At 52.4% G+C, this 17645-nt stretch overlaps 1 protein-coding gene across 2 annotated transcripts in view; it reads left to right on the top strand.

The window, feature by feature from the left end:
• WDR91 (WD repeat domain 91) overlaps window positions 1-17645 on the top strand; it is a 187786-nt gene that overhangs the window by 89972 nt on the left and 80169 nt on the right. For both annotated transcript variants that reach the window (XM_086952995.1, XM_086952994.1), the window contains exon 5: window positions 8681-8763. In XM_086952995.1, the coding sequence (XP_086809121.1) occupies window positions 8681-8763 (83 nt within the window). The remainder of the gene's footprint in view (window positions 1-8680; window positions 8764-17645) is intronic.

Here is a 17645-nt window from a genome sequence, read left to right as displayed (position 1 = left end):
AGCAAGGGCGAGGCGGAGAGGGGCCAGGAAGAAGCGTCTGGGGATGCCTACAGGGGGGTCAGAACGCAGGGTAGCACCGGGGGAAGCGATTAAGAGCCTAGTCTGCTTGGATCCGCAGGGAGGAGGGCGTCCTCGAACAACTGCAGGGCGCGGAGCCTGGGGGGCATTTGGCGGGCATAGGTAATGGAGCACAGGTGACGTACAAGAGGTTCCCACACCGCCTTGAAGCGTACCCCCCTCAACTGTATCCGCGCTGTGAGCAGCTCCATGGTCAGGACCTGCCAGAGGCGCACGAACCAGGAAGCTATCGGCGGAGCCTCAGCCCGCTTCCAATATAAAGCAATGAGTTGCTTGGCGGCTCCTAGCATGTGAAGGGTGAGGATCCAGTCGCTGCGCGTGAGGGCTCGAAGTGTGGGGGGTCGAATGCCCAGCAGGAGTGTGCAAGCCTCTTCGGGGATGGGGAAACCCAACACCTTCCTAATGTGGCTGAGGACCTCCTTCCAAAAGACAGCCAGGGCAGGACACGACCACCAGATATGTATGAAGTCGCCAGTCGCAGTACCACATCTCCAACACAGCGGCGAGGAAGCGGGGAACATTTTGCTAAGCCGCAGGGGGGTGTAGTACCATTGCGTCAGCAGCTTATACGCGTTTTCCCTCTGTGGGATGCTGCGGTATGTTTTGGGGATGTCGTTCCAGAGCCTAGTCCACTGGGAGGGCGTGATGTCGGTGCCAGTCGCCGCCTGCCACTGCCTCTGGTACGGATGTGCGGGCGGAGTGGAGGGATGCTGCAAGATGTCGTAGATTTGGGAGATGAGTCGTTTCAGACCCCCTAGGGAGCGTGCCAACTTTTCAAAGGGGGTAAAGGCCCTGGAAGCAGCTTGGTACATGTCGTCTCCCGAGAGCCAGTGGCGCAGCTGTGCATACTGTAAGCTAGCGGTTAAAGGGAGGTCAAATTCTTCCCTGCAGTCCGTCCAGGACTTAGGTGACCCACCGAGAAAGAGGTCTCCTGCAACCCTGCAGTCTCCTTGCGTCCAGTTCTCAAAGGCGCGGGTCTGGGCAGCCGGGGGAAAGTGTGGGTTGCCCGCAATGGGGGTATGCGGAGAGGGGAACGTGGTTAATCCCTTAGACACCGCCACTCGGTCCCATACCTCAAGCACCGTCCTCGTGGGGACTGCCATGTATGCGCTTCTAGAACGCGCCACCCGCGGTAACCAAGGCAGGTCCCATATGGTGCGCCCCGTAACCACTCGGTCCATATGGAACCAGTGTTTGTCGCTCTCGCGCGCACCCCACTCGATCACAAACCTTAGGTGTGCCGCCCAGTAGTAGTGGAGAAGATTCGGGCAGGCGAGACCACCCCTGTCTCTCGGTTCCATGAGGACTTTCTGCGAGAACCGGGGTCGCTTACCCCCCCATATGAAGGACGTGAGGTCGCGTTGAAGGGTCCTGATGCAGTGGATCGGGATCGGAGTGGGGAGGCACTGGAAGACATAGAGGATACGGGGGAGGATCGACATCTTGACCGCGTTCAGCCGCCCCAGCCAGGATATCATCAAGGGCTTCCATTTCCACAGGTCTGCCAGGACTTCTTTGCGGCAAGAGGCCCAGTTTCTGGAGGACCACGAGTCAAGGTGGGGTGTAATGTCCAGACCCAAGTATCTAATGTAGTCATCCGCCCAGCGGTAGGGCGTGACCCCCTTCAGAAAGGTGACTTCCTCTTCAGGGATGGTGAGGTTGAGGGCCCAAGATTTGGAGTGGTTAATTTTAAGGCCGGACGCCTGCTCAAACAGTGTGAGGGCTTCGTGCACCGCTGGGAGGGAGACCCGAGGGTTCGTGAGTGTAAGAATCAAATCGTCCGCGAACAGCGCCACCTTGTTGGAGCGTCCCCCATGGGGGATACCATGAACGTCAGGGGCGCGCCTAAGCAGCTCCGCCAGCGGCTCAACCGCCAAGGCGAACAGGAGCGGCGAGAGCGGGCACCCCTGCCGCGTACCCCTGTGGATGGAAAGCGGCGACGTCAGTTGGCCGTTGACTCGAATTCTGGCCTGCGGCCCGAGGTAGGGGGCCATGCACCTGGATATCATGTTAGGACCAAGACCAAGTTTCTTAAGAACCGCACGGAGGAAGGTCCAATCGACTCGGTCGAAGGCCTTTTCCGCGTCCAGTGAGAGGAGGCAGGCCGGGATTTTCCAGTGGTGCACTTTCCCCACGAGGTGTGCCAGTCTGCGAACATTGTCAGCCCCCTGGCGATCCCGTATAAAGCCCACCTGGTCCGGGTTCACCAATCCCGACATGAGCGGATCCAGCCGTTTGGCCAGGATTTTAGTGTAGATCTTGAGATCGGTATTAAGAAGGGCGATGGGGCGATATGAGGCACAGAGGTCAGGAGCCTTCCCTGGCTTGGGGATCAGGGCGATTTCCGCCAGACCCATATCGGGGGACGGGCCAGTGGTATCGGAGAAGGAGCTATAGAGCCGCAGCAGGTGCGGGCGAAGCTGGGTCAGGAACAGGCGATAGAAGGCCAACGGCAGGCCGTCCGGCCCCAGGGTTTTCCCCACGGGGAGGTCTTTGACAGCCTCCGTCACTTCCTCTTCCAGCAGCGGGCCCTCCAACGCGGCAGCACACGCCGGGGACAGTGGGGATCCCTCAAAATTCCCGAGGACGGCCTCCCGTGCCTCCGCAGAGGTAGGCTCTTCGGCGTATAGGGAGGTGTAATAATCGACGAACGCAGCCTGCTTGGCCTTTTCAGCGGTGGCACTGGTGCCATCCTGCCTCTTAACAGTGGCGATGTGGGCCCTAGCGGCGCGTGCCCGCAGCCTGCCGGCCAGCAGGCGGCCAACCTTGTCTCCCCCCTCGTAATACCGCTGTTTTAGCGCCAGCAGGGAGTGTTCCGCCTTGTTGGTTCGCAGAGTGCGGAGTTGTCCCCTTAGAGTGGCAAGAGTCCTCTTTGACGCTCTCGAAGGGGAGTCCCGGTCGCGGGCCTCCGCTAATTTGATTTCAGCCGCCAGGTCGGCTTCCATCTTGAACGCTTCCTTCCTCCGCGCCGCCGCCAGGGAGGTGATGTGGCCCCTAATGGTGGCCTTGAAGGCATCCCAGACCGTGTGGAAGGGCACGTCAGGGGTGTCATTGACAGCAAAATACGAGTCTATGGCGTCGCGGATGCTGGCAACGTCATCCGGGTCCCGAAGGATCCTCGGCGGGAGCGCCCACCTGCGTTCACGAGGGGCGCGGGACAGGGGATCCTACAGTAAGAGCTCCACGTGAGCGTGGTCCGACAGGGAAATGTCGGACATGGCGACAGCTAAGGAGTCTCGGGCCAGTTCAAGGGAGGCGAAAAGATAGTCGATCCGGGAGTATGTTCGATGGGAATGCGAGTAGAAGGAGTAGTCTCGGGTCCCCGGGTTGTGGTAACGCCACATATCCACAAGCCCCAGGTCAGTAAGTTGCGCTCTAAGGGTAGAGGACATTGCTCCCGCACCATTGAAGGGGGCTCCCGCACGATCTAACTCGGGGTCCCAAACAAGATTGAAGTCGCCGCCCAGGATCACGTTGGCGTCGCCCGGTGGGAGCTGATCCCGAAGAAGCGCCTGGAGGTATTTGTCCTGCGACTGGTTGGGTGCATACACACATCCTAGAGTGAGCCGTGTACCGCCCATCTGTACCGTGGCGCGGAGGAATCGCCCATCCGCGCTCTTGAAGGGTTTTGCGGGTCCCCACCTAATGCCAGCCCTGCAAAGGATTGCCACCCCCGCTGTCTTGGTGTCAGAGGATGCCCAGTATTGTGTGGGGTATCTAGGGTGTGCCATGCGTGTGGTGTCCCCCCTGAGAAGGTGCGTCTCCTGGAGGAAGACAATGTCAGGGGGGTGATGCAGGAGGTAGCGCCATACTTGCCTCCGCTTGTTAGGGGAGTTGAGCCCTTTAACGTTGAGGGAGAGGACCTTCAGGGGCGCAGGGATGTTCGCTGTCATAGCACTAAGGGGGATGGGAGTCGCGCAGGACCCAGCGCAGCAGACCCCCCCGCAGGAAGGACAGTGGCAGCCTCGTCTAGCCGCCGGCGCACCAACCCCCGCCAGGCCCACCACGCCACCCCTCCGTGAGCGCAGGGAAGGAGTAGGCAGAGAGGGAAGCGTGAGAGAAAAGTAGGAAGAGGAAAGAGAGGAAGAGGAGAAGAGGAGCAGAGAAAAAACAAAACCAAAACAGGCCAACAGGGCCAGTGTACAATGTCCCAGGTACCGGACATCCTCTACCCGAGGGTTTGGATGGACTCAGGAATGTCACTTCCTACGGGACAAAGGGAGGGAGCAGAGAGTCTGGTAGAAAAATTGGAGTCAGGTTGTCTCGGAGTTCGCCCACCCCGCTGCCTCCAGGTAGTCCGGGGGTGTGTCGATCTGTGGGGTCCACTTAGTCCACGCAAGTGTCTGTATGGCACTGGGGCTCCGTGACGCGGCACAAGGCCTGGTACAGGCAAAGGGCGTTGTCCAGTCTCTCTGACCCCCGCCAATGAGGGTGGGGAGGACCCCATCCCCGAGAACAATGGGGCGAGTTACTTTGGTGCGTGGGGACGGGTCGAAGTGCCCAGAGGGCCAGCGTGCATGCAGGGCAGCCTGAGTCCCAGCGGTAAAGGTCAGCAGCCGTCCGGAGTCGAGGGGCGATCTCCACCCTCCGAGCCGGCGGCGTTGGGCTGGGAGGTCTGCTCCTCGCGGTCGCCCTCAAGGGAGCGGATGTGGGCGATGATGTCCTGCTTGGCCTGCGAGACAGAGAGTGCGTCCACCGGGGGAGATCGTCGACTTCTGCGTACAGTGGACCATTCCGGGTGTGGAGGTGCCTTCCCTGAGCGGGGGGGACGAGTCGGGCTGTGGTCCGGGGATTCCGGCATGCCTAGTAGTTGTGCCGCCTCTCGGTAGGACCGGAGGGCCCTGCGCTTGCCCTCCCACCTGAAGATGAGCGCGAAGGGGTGGCCCCACTGGTACGAGATGTTCAGGGTCCGGAGCTTCTCTGTGATCGGACGGAAGACCCTCCGCCTGTGGAGTGTGGTGGGGGCCAAATCCTGGAAAATCTGGATCTTGTGACCCTCATACTGCAAATCAGGGTTGTCTCTAGCCGCCTTCAAAATGGCCTCTTTCTCAGTAAAGTAATGCAGTCTGGTGACGATGTCGGGAAGGAGGCCCGCTTTCCCTCCCGCTCCAAAGACTCGGTGCGCGCGGTCAAGGCGCGGCGGGGGGCGTCCTCCTCGCCCCATACCTCTTGCAGGAGTAGGGCCACGTAGGCCATGGTATTAGTCCCCTCTTCTCCGAGTGGCACACCCCGAATGCGGAGGTTGTTGCGGGGTCCTCTGTTTTCCAAGTCCTCCTGCTTGATCTGGAGCTGGATGTGCTGCTCTTCAAGGGTCGCCACTCTCTGCCAGATCTGCTCCAGGTCCTCGGTGCGGGAATCTACCGTTTTTTCCAGGCCGTCAACCCGGTCGCCAAGGTCGGTGACTTCTCTGCGTAGCTCTTTGACGCATGAATGGACCTCCGTCCTGAGGGACCCAATCTCAGTTTTCAGATCAGCCATGAAGGAGGACATGAAGGCCTGCGTCACCGGCGGGGAGTCAGCCTGCGGTGGGGGTTTCCCCCCGGATGTCGACGGGGGGCCCCCGGAGGATGATGGCGAGCCCGCCTTGCCCCACATGTAGGCCACCGACGCCCCCCTGGTCGTCGTGGGTGGGGGGGTCCGGCTTGGTCCCCTTGCCGCGGGTCATGGTCCACTCAGGGCGTCGAAAGGCAGCGGGGGCCTGCGTCGGCCGCTGTGCACAACTCCTGGTCGGCGGCGTAGGATAGTCCAGGGGAGGGTGCGCTGGCGCCTCGGTGATCAAGCCCGGGTTCCACGGTCAGGAGCACAAGACCACAGGGCTGGGGTCGGCGGTGCGCTCGCCGACAGAGCACGGGGCGCGTGCAAGCAATAGTTGTCCAGCAGTAATCCGGGCCGTGAAGGGGTCACTGGAGCGGAGGCAGGCGGCTCAGCCTGGAGGACAAGGTGGCGCTTAGGTCGGGGAGGTGTCAAGGAGGTGACGGCCGCGGGTGCTCCACGGCAGGTCGGGTGCAGGTTCCACAAGCGAAGGGCCCCCGAAGGGCCGCGGCCTGGCACAGTCTCGTGGTCCCGCCTGGGCTAGGACCCACCCCCAGCGCGATGTCCAGGCGGCCGTGTCCAGGAGGGTCCCCCCGGGTCGTCCAGCAGCGAAGAGCCCAGGGCCAGGGGAGGCAGAAGGCGGGGACCCCTAGTGTCCTCGTAGGCGCTCAGCCGGATCGGCAAGGCTGCAGTTCACCAGGGTCGGGCTGGAGTAGTGGGGTGGCCAGGGGATGTGTCCAGCAAAGTCAGGGCCCCCAGGGTGCAAGACCGACCCACACGCAGCTTCAGGTTCTCTCCCCAGGTCTCCGCCCGCGCGCCCCAGGCTGCAGGGAGTGCTCAAGCAGGGGCCGCCAAAGCGCGGGAGCCGGCCCCCCACCAGAAAGGCAAAATGGCGGGCAGGTCAGTAGTCAGGCCCCGCAGGCGCCGGGCCCCGCAGAGAGGCGGCAGGGGAGTGGGGGCGTCTCACCTCAGCACACCGGGGTGTCCAGCGGTGGGCGGGGGAGCCGTGGTCCAGGCTCGCGGGCGGGGGGATCTCCAGCAACCCCTCCGGTCGGGGCCTGTCGTCGCCTCCAAAGCCGGGGGCTCGCGTAGGTGCGGTGCCCAGGCCGCTGATGATGTGTGTCCCGCTGGCGATCGCCCAACCCCGGCAGCTCCGGCGCGGCTCCGTCGGCGTCAATCAGGCTCCGCCGATCGGGTGCAGCCGCCGGAGGGGTAGGAGCGATTCGGTGCCTCACCCAGCCCGCAGCAGTGGTCCCTCTCGTGGCGGGCAGGTCAGGCGGCTCGGCAAAGGGCCCATGCTTAAAGATGGCGGCCAACAGTCGAGCACGGGAGCCCCAGAGCTCGGAGCAGGTGCCTCGGGTGTGCTTGCAGCCGCGGTCCGCCGATGGGGTGCAGCCGCCGGAGGGGTAGGAGCGATGCAGAGCCTCACCCAGTCCGCAGCAGTGATCCCTCTCGTGGCGGGCAGGTCAGGCGGCTCGGCAGAGGGCCCTGCTGAAAGATGGCGGCCAACAGTTGAGCCCGGGAGCCCCAGAGCTCGGAGCAGGGGCCGCGGGCGCGCTTGCAGCCGTGGATCGCCGCCAGAAAGAGCACCAGCAGGGTCAGGACAGCACAGGGGGTCCCCAGGAGCGGATGCCCCCCAAGAACTACGCTGGAACAGGCTGATTAGTGCAGCGGGGCGACGGAGCTCGCTCGAGACACGTCAGGTCACATCGCTGTCTCGGCCACGCCCCGGGACGTATTTTTAAGGATCAGAGATGGATGGTGTTTAAGGGTGGCGAGTGACATCAAAAGTAATTGTTTTATAATGTGAAATATGTAAATCCGAAATAATGTCCCCTGATATAAAGGCTTGAAATAAATACCTTCCACAAAACAGTTTCTGAAAATAAGTTCTGCAACCATTTCATTTACACCTTAAAAATTAAGTATAGAGAAGCCAGTTTCGGGAAAAAACATTTTATGAATTAGTTTCTATGAAATTGTAAATGCCATTCTGCCTGAAAATTAAATTAAACTGTTTAGATTAAATGGTTTCTATGTAATGGTATTCCAGTAATTAGTTCTCTATGAAATCACATACAACCATGCTGTTCATGGAGCTAAAATGTACACTAATTAGGGATGTTTGTCAGTATACCAGTAGTAATCCTTTAATATTGTTGACTTTCCCTTCAATATACCTCATTTATGTTGCAGAGATGTAGTACAATATGTCGAGTATGCCACTCAGTATACCAGGAGCCTCCATCAGTATGTCAAGGGGGGATCCCATCAGCATGCCTGTGGTGTCCGTCATTAAATCAGGGTTGTTTTTCAGAAATGTAGAGATTTCACACAGTATGTCAGGGGTGCCACGTAGTAGCGAAGAGCAATTCCCATCTATTCCACCAGGTTCAAAATGATACTAGTTGGTAGGCAGCAAAGCAGTTCAACATGCCTGGAAGAAACTTATACACCTGCATTCTCATCAAAGTCTCATTTGTGGTATTTAGTATGCTAGTGGTGTTCCATATCGCCCATAATTACTTACACAGTGGGGTAGTAAGGAGGGGTGCGGGAGGAGCGGTAAGAGTTTTCGGGGCGGCAGTGGGTGGCAAAATCAGGAATTGATCGCCAGCCTTCCACCTCCCCATATCTTACAGCCACTGTGGGTAGCAAAAGGCTGGGACCGCCACGGGTGGAAAAAGGCCTAGCTACGCCACTGTCTTTACATGTGGTTGTAGGTTTTGGAGGAGGCACACAAGGCCCCCACACAATTTCCACCTCTCTGATCTCCCCTGTCGTGTAGACTTAAAGCTACATAAGAAGGACAGGGAAGCACTTCATATGCAACATACCTTGTGCTAATCGTGGGCAATTCAGGTGAACTTGCCAAGTTACCAGCACCCCAAAAAAATTGATGTGCTTTATGAAATATAATTGTATCCTTATTGTGTGGGTTGTGTATCAATTTATTACTTCTGCGTGGTATACAAATACACACACACAGCAGCAAAAAATATCATATTTTCTTCACAGTCTAGCCAACGTACACCTGGGCATATGCATTTAGCTCCTTAACATTTCTTACCTGTCCCAGTTATTCTGAATTTTGAGGCTGAGTGTCAGAAAATCGCTCTCCTGCAGGAGGAAAATGAAGCTTTGCGCCAGAAGGTGAGCAAACTACCAGCGAGTACTCTAATATGGTTTGTGGCTGTACTTTCTTTGCATGTACTTTTATTTGTTTTGACTTTAATTATTTAGGAAATGTCTGTCTGCCATGACACCATTGTTTGAGAGGTAGAAGTTTTTGCAAAAGGACTTCTGTAACACAGAGCTGAATGCAGTTAGAAACCTAGCTTGTTGTGCCACTGTCAATGCAAGATGATAAATCAGAAGTGTTCTTTGAGTCTTGCCTGACCTTGCTGTCTCCTGCCAACTGGCAATTCTACCAGATACTTCTAACTGCTGATTCCTCTCTTAGAATATCCTCCAGGCGCTAGACTGGACCCAGAAAATGTGTAGCAGTACTCCTGCGTACCTGTTCGTGGTATCATGTGACTGTGTGCTGACTCCATACTACCCCAGAAGTGACAGATCAGAGCCACACATAAGCACTACCACTCTGCATTGACGTCATTTTCTACCTTTCCACAACTTCCACTATGAATCTGTAGCTCCTCTCCCTGCTTCTTGATTTTTGGACGACCCTAAAGCTTTTCCATAGTGTGCTTTTGTTGCCTGGATTCAGTACCTGACTCGGTTACGTGGTATATGTACCAAAATGCTTTCAAAGGCGATCCGAAGCCTGTAGGAAAAGTGGTATGTTGTCAAAAAGAAGTAGTAGTTGAGGCAGTTCCCACAACCCCTTGAAGTCCTCTGGTATTAACAGAACAACTGTACCTCGGCACTCTCTAAGTGTTAACACAATTTCGAAAACTATAGTCAGTTATACGATTCAACAATATAGCTCCTCTCAGGAAAATAGTCCAACAGAAAAATACTTGCAAAAAAATCAATTTAATACCAGCTAACACTGTTACATTCCAAATGTGGAGACCTAGTTGTCAAGGTGCAAGGCAGAGACAAATATCATGTTACATAGATGTTAATTTGCGCTAATAGTCCCACAGAGGCCCTATTCATATAGCCTCCCAGTTGTCAAAGATGGCACCTATACTGATAATAGATAATATTGAAATAACATACTGTTCGAAAATTGATGTGCTACTCTATGTACCACCACTACCCTTTCTTGTGCTTTGTCAAGTCCTCTGGTATGCCCAAGTTTAAGTGAAAGCATAGAAAAGCAAAGTGAGACCAAACTCTAGCACGCCACTCTGACGCTAAAAAGAAGGTGCAAGAGCATCGCAACATCAGGTGCACCACATCAGTGTCACCCGCCCTGGAGCTGGTTCCTTCATTGGTTCTGACATTCCCTGAGTTTCCTGGGCCATTCTCAACAACATAACAGAATGAGTCCATCCTGCAAATTTAAAGTGTGCTTTTGCCTTCTTCTGGCATGTCTTTGGGCCCCACAAACTGCAGGGGCTTTCAGTCGGTTTACCACAGGTGGGTCCCTCCCCAGTGGATGATCCTATGCCAGCATCCATATTGGATCCTGAACTGATGTCCGCTCTAACTCAACTAGTGTCAAAGTATGAGGTTACACGAGCACAACTGATTGTCATTCACCCTAATTATAATGAGAGGTGTGTGAAATTCTGGTAATTTGCTTTTGTCTAATTCTGTGAAATGTTGGCAAAGTTAATCAAAATTACTCGATATGTGAATCCGTTATTTCACTTGAGTCAAGTCTTAATGCAAGGATACATTTTGCACATTTCCTGTAAATCTTTACTGCAAAAGGCAAATAATTATGACATTTCGGACATTTTGCATATCAAGTGAAACCAGTGCAGGGTGTGAACTCGAGCATATTGATGATGAGTGTGGAGAGGAGGATGGCAACTTCCCCTCACTACGCTAAAGATGCCTTATACCTTGATTTACAAAACACCAGCGGGCTTGATACCTCCCATGAGGCACAACCTGACTTGCCACATGGACAACCAATGGAAGAAAGTACCTTTGCAGTAGTGATGGAGAGTAGCCAATGTGCTAGAATTACATCTGCCCTCCATTGTGGCTAAAACAAATGTTTTGACAGAAATTCTGCAGCCTGTGATTGCTGACATTGCCTGAGGCATTGCTCCCATTTAATGCTGCCCTCACAGATACTGTGATGGCTACCTGTCTGAAACACCGTTCTTCTCCGCCTGTTAGTTCACAGACATCTTCCAGCGATTCAGATGTTATCACCAAGCACCCTACTCCACAGACAGTAAGAAGAACTCTAACTCATTTCAAACCAATCCTTCAGATCGAGAAACCAAAACGATGAATTGCCTTTGGCAAATGTATGTTTTCCTCTTCCATCTACGATCCATAAATGCAGTCTAACTGTGGGGCTGATACTGACATGCTCTTAGGGACATGGCCAGCGAGATTCCTCTCTGGCTCAAACGATACATGATGGGCAGGATGCAGGCAAGTATTTTATCTGCAATGGGTTGGATACCATAGATTGCATTGGCAGGGCTGTGGGTATCAGTGTTTTCCTTCGTAGGTATGCCTTAATGAGTTCCACTGGATTCTCCAGCGATGTACATGCTTTGCTGATGAATATGCCCTTTGATGAGTCTCACCCCTGCAGTAAAAAGGTGGCTCCGCTTTGGAATGCTTTTAAAATAAAAAGCAGAGCTACAGCTTTCTTTGCGGTTATTCACCTCTGCCAAACAATTTCCACACCAGGAAATGTAAGTTTTATTCCAGGCCAGGTGCCTAGGCAGCGACAGCCTTCCCAGCCAGTGATGATGCAGACAAGGGTCTGCCAGGCTTTGCACGGCAATCACTTTCTAATCCTCTTCCCACAGTGGGAAACAAACTGTTTAGTTTGCTCTCAGTGCCACATGCAGGGGGCAGGATTCAACATTTCCTCTTGGCTTGGCGATTTATCACGTCTAACAGATACGTTTTGCAAATTGTTCAGTCAGGCTTTGGTCTTCTTTTACTCTCTTCCCCACCCAATATCTTTCCCACACCAGAACAAATGTCAGCAGACCATCTGTCCAACCATTCTTCATGCTGAACATCTATTGGTCTGCAAAGGTGTCATAGAGAAGCTACTAGGCTTTGGAAAATACAAAGTTGTTATTCCTGTTACTTCCTGGACCTGAAAATAGACTGGGTTCTCAGGCCTATTTTGGATGTCTGACCCAGAAAGACAAATCCAAATTGTGCATATTCTTCAGATCCTATCTGCGCTGGACCTGGGAGAGTGGGAGGTGTCCGTGAACTTGCAGGACATACATTTGTTTATACCGCTCCTTCTCTCACACAAACTAGCTGCAATTCAAGGTGGACCAGAAGCATTTTATATCTGTCTTGCACCCCTATGTCTTCAACTACGCCCCTCCAGTGTTCGCGAAAGTGGTGATCATCTTTGGAGGTCGGGGGTTCCTGTATTCCCTGACGATTGGCTGCCAAAGGCGGGCTCACCACAGGCAGTCGTTGCCCACATGCTGAAAATGGCAGACCACCTTACATCGATGAGGATTACCATAAATGACCCTAAGTCCCACCTGATTCCATCGCAAATTCTTCCATTACTTCAGGCTATCCTGGAGGATATTCAGGCTATAATCCATATGTTTCACACTCTATCTTGGATCAAGGTGAAGTTGGCTCTGGTACTTCTTGGACTCTTAGCCTCATGTACCCTTCTTATCTGATAGAGACTTCTAACCACAACTTTCTTACCATTGAATGATCCCCAAGTATCCGAACGGATTAGGAAATGTTTTTGGGAGCCATCCCCCTGCACGCCGGTAGGTGGCACTATTCTACTCTGCGTGGCGATGTTGGTGTCATCTGCTCCAGAAGGAACATTTGTTGCGCCTTTATAGGTGCAACCCCGACGTCAGTTCTTTTCTTTCCATGCCAGTCAGCACAGATCCGAGAAGAGCTACTCCTTAGTCCTTTTTTATAATCTTTTTTCAACGTTTTGTCAAAGTTTTTTTGAGGTTTTACTTCCTAGTGTGGCAGAAATATCGTCCAAGAAGGCGGGCTTCAAGCCTTGCGGCGCCTTTCACCGACAGGTGTCATGACAGACCCACACATTGTTTGCCTTTGGTGCCTCGAATAAGATCATGACCCAAAGGCCTGCTCTGTCTTGCAGCACTATGCATTTAAAAGTCCTTGAGGGAGCGATCCCTGAAGCTCCTGGTGTCTCAACGTACGATGCTGCAACACTTGAGGTCCCAGTTGAGAGTAAGGTCCTGGGAGCTGTCGCGGAGTCTGAGGTCGTCGTCGCACTCCAAGTTGTTGAGCCATTCGTGTAAGTCCCTCTCCCACAAAAAGAAAAATATGTCAAAGCGTGCTTCAACTTCACCTCGTCCTTCGGCTGACAAGACAAGGGTGTTCAACTTGAGGCCTCATTCCGCAGTTGAGCTATCACCTGGTCCGACTCCGTGCCTCCCTGCATTTCCAGGACCGAGAGCAACCCCCCTCAAAATCAATTGAGTGTCCCGTTCCTTCTGGGGCGCCTTCGGGCCAGTGAGTTCCAGAGGGTTCCCTGCTGGATCCATGCCCATGGCTACAGCACTAGTCAGGCCCCTGGAATCCACAGATGGATCCGGATCAGCACCGATCGTGCCATGTCGACCTTACCTAGTGCCGTTCCGGATGCTGATGCTTTCGGCTCCCACCAGAAGTGCCATCCCTATTTACATCCCGACTCCGACATGGAGCAAAGGGGAATCATCTGACGCAGACTCCTGCGCCAACTGGAGCCATGCCTTCCAGTCCAGAGCCTGCACCCTATTCCTATGGGCTAGGACTCGTGGAAGAATAGGAGGAGTCGCTGGACCCTGAAGAATACCAGCCTTATGAATCGTTGAACTCTGCTATGCAGTGGCTAAAAAGCAGCCTAATGAGTGATAGCGTTCTCATTCCACCAGAGGTAAATTTGCAACAACTGCGTTTGTTTGCGTGGTTCCAGTCCTGTGCATCTGCCAGGTAGCAAAATGGGCTTCTCTGCACATGTTTACCAAACACTACCGTGATGTCTGTAGGGGTGGGCACCTTGCCTGTTCGGTTATGTAGGACTTCCTCATGTGAAATTGGTCCACAGACCCATCTCCAATTGGTCCACAGAACGATCTCCGGTGAGGTATTGCTTGGGTGTTTGTTCTAAGGTAAGGTATCTGCGGCTAGACGTCTCAATCAGATGAACAAGTTACTAACCTTCGGTTACGCCTTATCCGGTGGAGATCCTATCTCGCCGTAGATTCCTTACCAACACACCCATCCACCCTGCGAACAGATTTCTAGAGACAAGGCTTTCCCCTTTCAGGACCCTAGTTTTCCACAACAGTGGTCAGTGTACTTTTGAGCTCTGTGCTTCTGGCGTGGAGAGTCAGAAAAATTAACTGACATCAGGGCGCCTGAGTGTCAGCTGTATAGGCACCGCACATGTCACTTCCGGTGCATACGATGCCAACGAGACCATGTGGAGCTGAACAACGCCACGTTTTGGCGCTCAGGGTCACTGCTCATGAAAAAACCTCTGCATCCAGTCTGATGCCTGGGGATAATTCTAAGGTAAGAAATCTGTGGCTAGATAGTCTACCAGTTTAGGCGATACCAAAGGTAAGTAACTTGTTCGTCAACTACACCAGGTGCCACATGCTAACCCTGCAGTGGAATCTGAAATCTCAGTGGCCACGGCATTAAGGTTGCCTTTCCAACACAGTTCATGTCGCGGAGGTGAAAGCTCAAGGTCATCTGTGGTGGCAGACCCATCACCATTTACCCTGGGGCAGACCACTCTCCCTTCCCCACCTCAAGCTGATAGTGGTGACAGATGCATCACTACTGGGTTCAGGGGGGTGGTCCCGTGGGGGAGATATAGATCAGAGGACTCTAGTGCCACTTCAACCTACTGGAGGCCTTACTGCCATCTATCAACCGGAGGCTGGTGCAGGTTCTCGTCGACACCACCTTCATTATGTGGTACAAGCAGGGCAAAGTGGGATCCTGGGTTCTGTACCAAAAGGCTTTGTTTCTCTGAAGGTGGCTAGAGTGCAAAGGCATTTCTCTGCTTGCCAAGCACTTGGCAAAGGTCCCTTAATGCCAGAGCGGCCGAATGGAGATGTCTGGCTGATTAATCACAACTGGCGGCTACATGCCAAGTTTGCGCATGACGTCTTCAATAAATCAGGTGGGGGGAGGGCCTGATTAGATCTTTTCCCACCATCAAGATTACATAGTGCCATCAATTTTACATGCTTTAGTATTCTCAAGAACACTTGTTAGGAGATGCATTCCAGTTGGAACGAAATGTTTTTCGGCTACTACCTCTCAAGCCCCAAGATCTGAAAAAGAACGACTGGGCCCAAGTCATCCTGGTGGCTCCGGATTGGGCTGGTACATGGAGATCCTGAGCCCGACCACCTGTTGTTTTGATCACACTACTACTTTGGTATGGCCTCCTGTCTCAGCAGTGGGGCATGGTGCCGCACACAAATTTACATAATTTACATCTCCATGCATGGAGATTGAGCAGCTGCAATTAACTGCTTTCGATCTGCCACCTGATGTGATAGATGTCCTCCTTGCATCCAAAAGTCCCTCCATGGAATCATCTATTCTTGGACAAGTTTGTACCCTGATGTGGTGCCCTAGAGACTCACCCCTTACAAGCAAAGTTGTCTGACGTCTTTTTGTTAATGTTGCCCTTAACCCAGCAAGGACATAAATTGGGCACTGTGTAAGGGTATTTGTCGGCCCTTTTGACTTATATATTTGAATGACCAACATTCTTTGTTCACATTCCTTGTTGTGATATTTATTAAAGGTTTGACACACATGTTCCCTCCCGAATCGTTTTGATGCCACAGTGGGACACTAATTTAATCTTAATGTTTCTTGTGTATGCCTTTCAGTCTATGCATACTCCTGAACTTGACTGTGTTCTTCATTGCGGTTACATCAGCCTGTCATGTGAGTGAACTACAGGCACTTCACGTGCAAATTTACAAATCCACTTTTTTTTTCTGACACAATGTTCTGCTGCGATGTTGGTGCAACCAGGTCTGACAGTAAGGATGTTTTGCGCACACTACTCTAGAAGACTTTTTGGTTACTGTCCCCTCCACAGACACTCCACCTTGAGGAGCTACTTCTTTGCAATCTGTTCTAAGGTCGGGACTCTGCGGTTAGAAGTATCCATCAGAAGAACGAGTTACTTTCCTTCATGAATGCTCTTTCTGGTGGATACTCAATCAAACCACAGATTCCACCCTGCCCTTCCCTTCTGTTGAGTGGCTTCTCTTTAGCATCTAAAGTGTTTTGCATTTAGCAGTCTATACAACAATTGTTTACGCACCACGTCTGAGGGCACTGAAAAGACAAGAAACTGATGTACAAGGCCAATAAAGAGCCACACACCACCTCCTAGCTTCGTGCAGGAACACTGCTACAATTCTCCGGAATCTGTCTGCACCTGGTAGATATACTAGAGTCAGAGATCTGTGGTTGAATAGACGATTCACCTTAGGTAGGTAACTAACTTGTTTGTCTAATAGCAAAGTGTAGTGTAGTTCCTATATTCCCAATAGGCTCTGCACATTGGAATAATATATCCTTTAGATTTGACGTAGGACTGAGGTCTACTAGGTCTCTATTGAATATACTAGACTTAATTGTGAGTGCCAGCTAGCTCAGAGATCACTAGAAACTTTCTCGAATACACAAGAAGGGATTAGTTTCTGATAACCGCATAAACATGACAACTTTGTTTCCCAAGAATAAGAAATGTATCTCTAGAGTCGCGGAAACAATAGATAGTTATTTCACTCAGTCAATCGTGCATGCTTCGTTTCACCAGAGGTGCAAAGAAATAGAGAGACGGGCATTTTCAATAAAAAGTATTTATTGAACAGTCTTCTGTCTCATGCAGGAGAAATGAACTGCTACAATCATAATACTGGTTGCAAAGTACAATGCGTACAGTACGAAGAGTATTATAAAATAATACTTGTAAAAGCATGATATGGTTTCTAAGCCATAAAATACATACATCAATAAATAAAGACTAAAAGTACTCAACTGGTGCTTCTAAAATACGCCTACCCCGGTGTACCTAACCTAGGTCTAGTACAAGGGAAGCATGGGTAGCTTGGAAACACTGGAGCTGGATTTCTCTGCAGGAGAAAAGGCAGCGTCTCTCTCAGTGCGTCTGCTGGAGGGTCGGTTCCTTCGGCACTTGGTGTAGCAGGGCGCATCGGGCAAGTAGATAGTCGAACTGCTCCAAACCACCGTGTGTTTGCTGAGCAAGTGTGGGTATATTTATACCTTGAAGGTGCCTAGTTTGACGTAAGGTTGGACATAATAACGTCATCAAAGACTCAGTTCTTTGAAAACTCCATGAGTTCTTGGATAAATCAATATTCAAGCAAGGGGAAGTCCCTGACTGCTGAAGGCGGGTTTTTCCAAGAAATCGTTGTGGATTTTCTGAACTAGTGGAAGTAGCCATGCCGTATTTGGACTGCATAGGCCAAGTCTAAATATGATTATGATTTCTATGTAATTTATACCTATATATGGGCATGAATCGGAAAAATTACACTAGGGTCCTAAATTCATATTACAACAAAAGGATATTGCCGCGTAGAACAGCTGTTCTAGGCGCCTCCAGAGTTCCCTTCTAGGCTCGCCATACTTCACTTTTCTACCATTGTTCATAGCTGCTATTATACTGGACCAAGACAGCTGCTTCACTGCTCTGTGGTTTTCTGCACCTCTCTCTTCATATGCTCCTTGCTGCCCATTTGGGTGGCTGTTCAGTTCACTCCTGCCTAACTGTCTTTTCCCCAAAGATATATCCAGAAATGGATACCACTTAACTTTAGACAGGATGATGTATCTTTGCTGCCTACTAAATGTTTCCCCCAACCAGGAAGAAAGCGATCAGGTCTGTACCTCAGAAGCAG

This window comes from Lissotriton vulgaris, chromosome 1_2, assembly GCF_964263255.1.
Source record: "Lissotriton vulgaris chromosome 1_2, aLisVul1.2, whole genome shotgun sequence".
NCBI classification, from domain to species: domain Eukaryota; kingdom Metazoa; phylum Chordata; class Amphibia; order Caudata; family Salamandridae; genus Lissotriton; species Lissotriton vulgaris.
The sequence above is the reverse complement of the archived record's forward strand: the minus strand, read 5'-3'. Positions and strand labels throughout refer to the sequence as shown.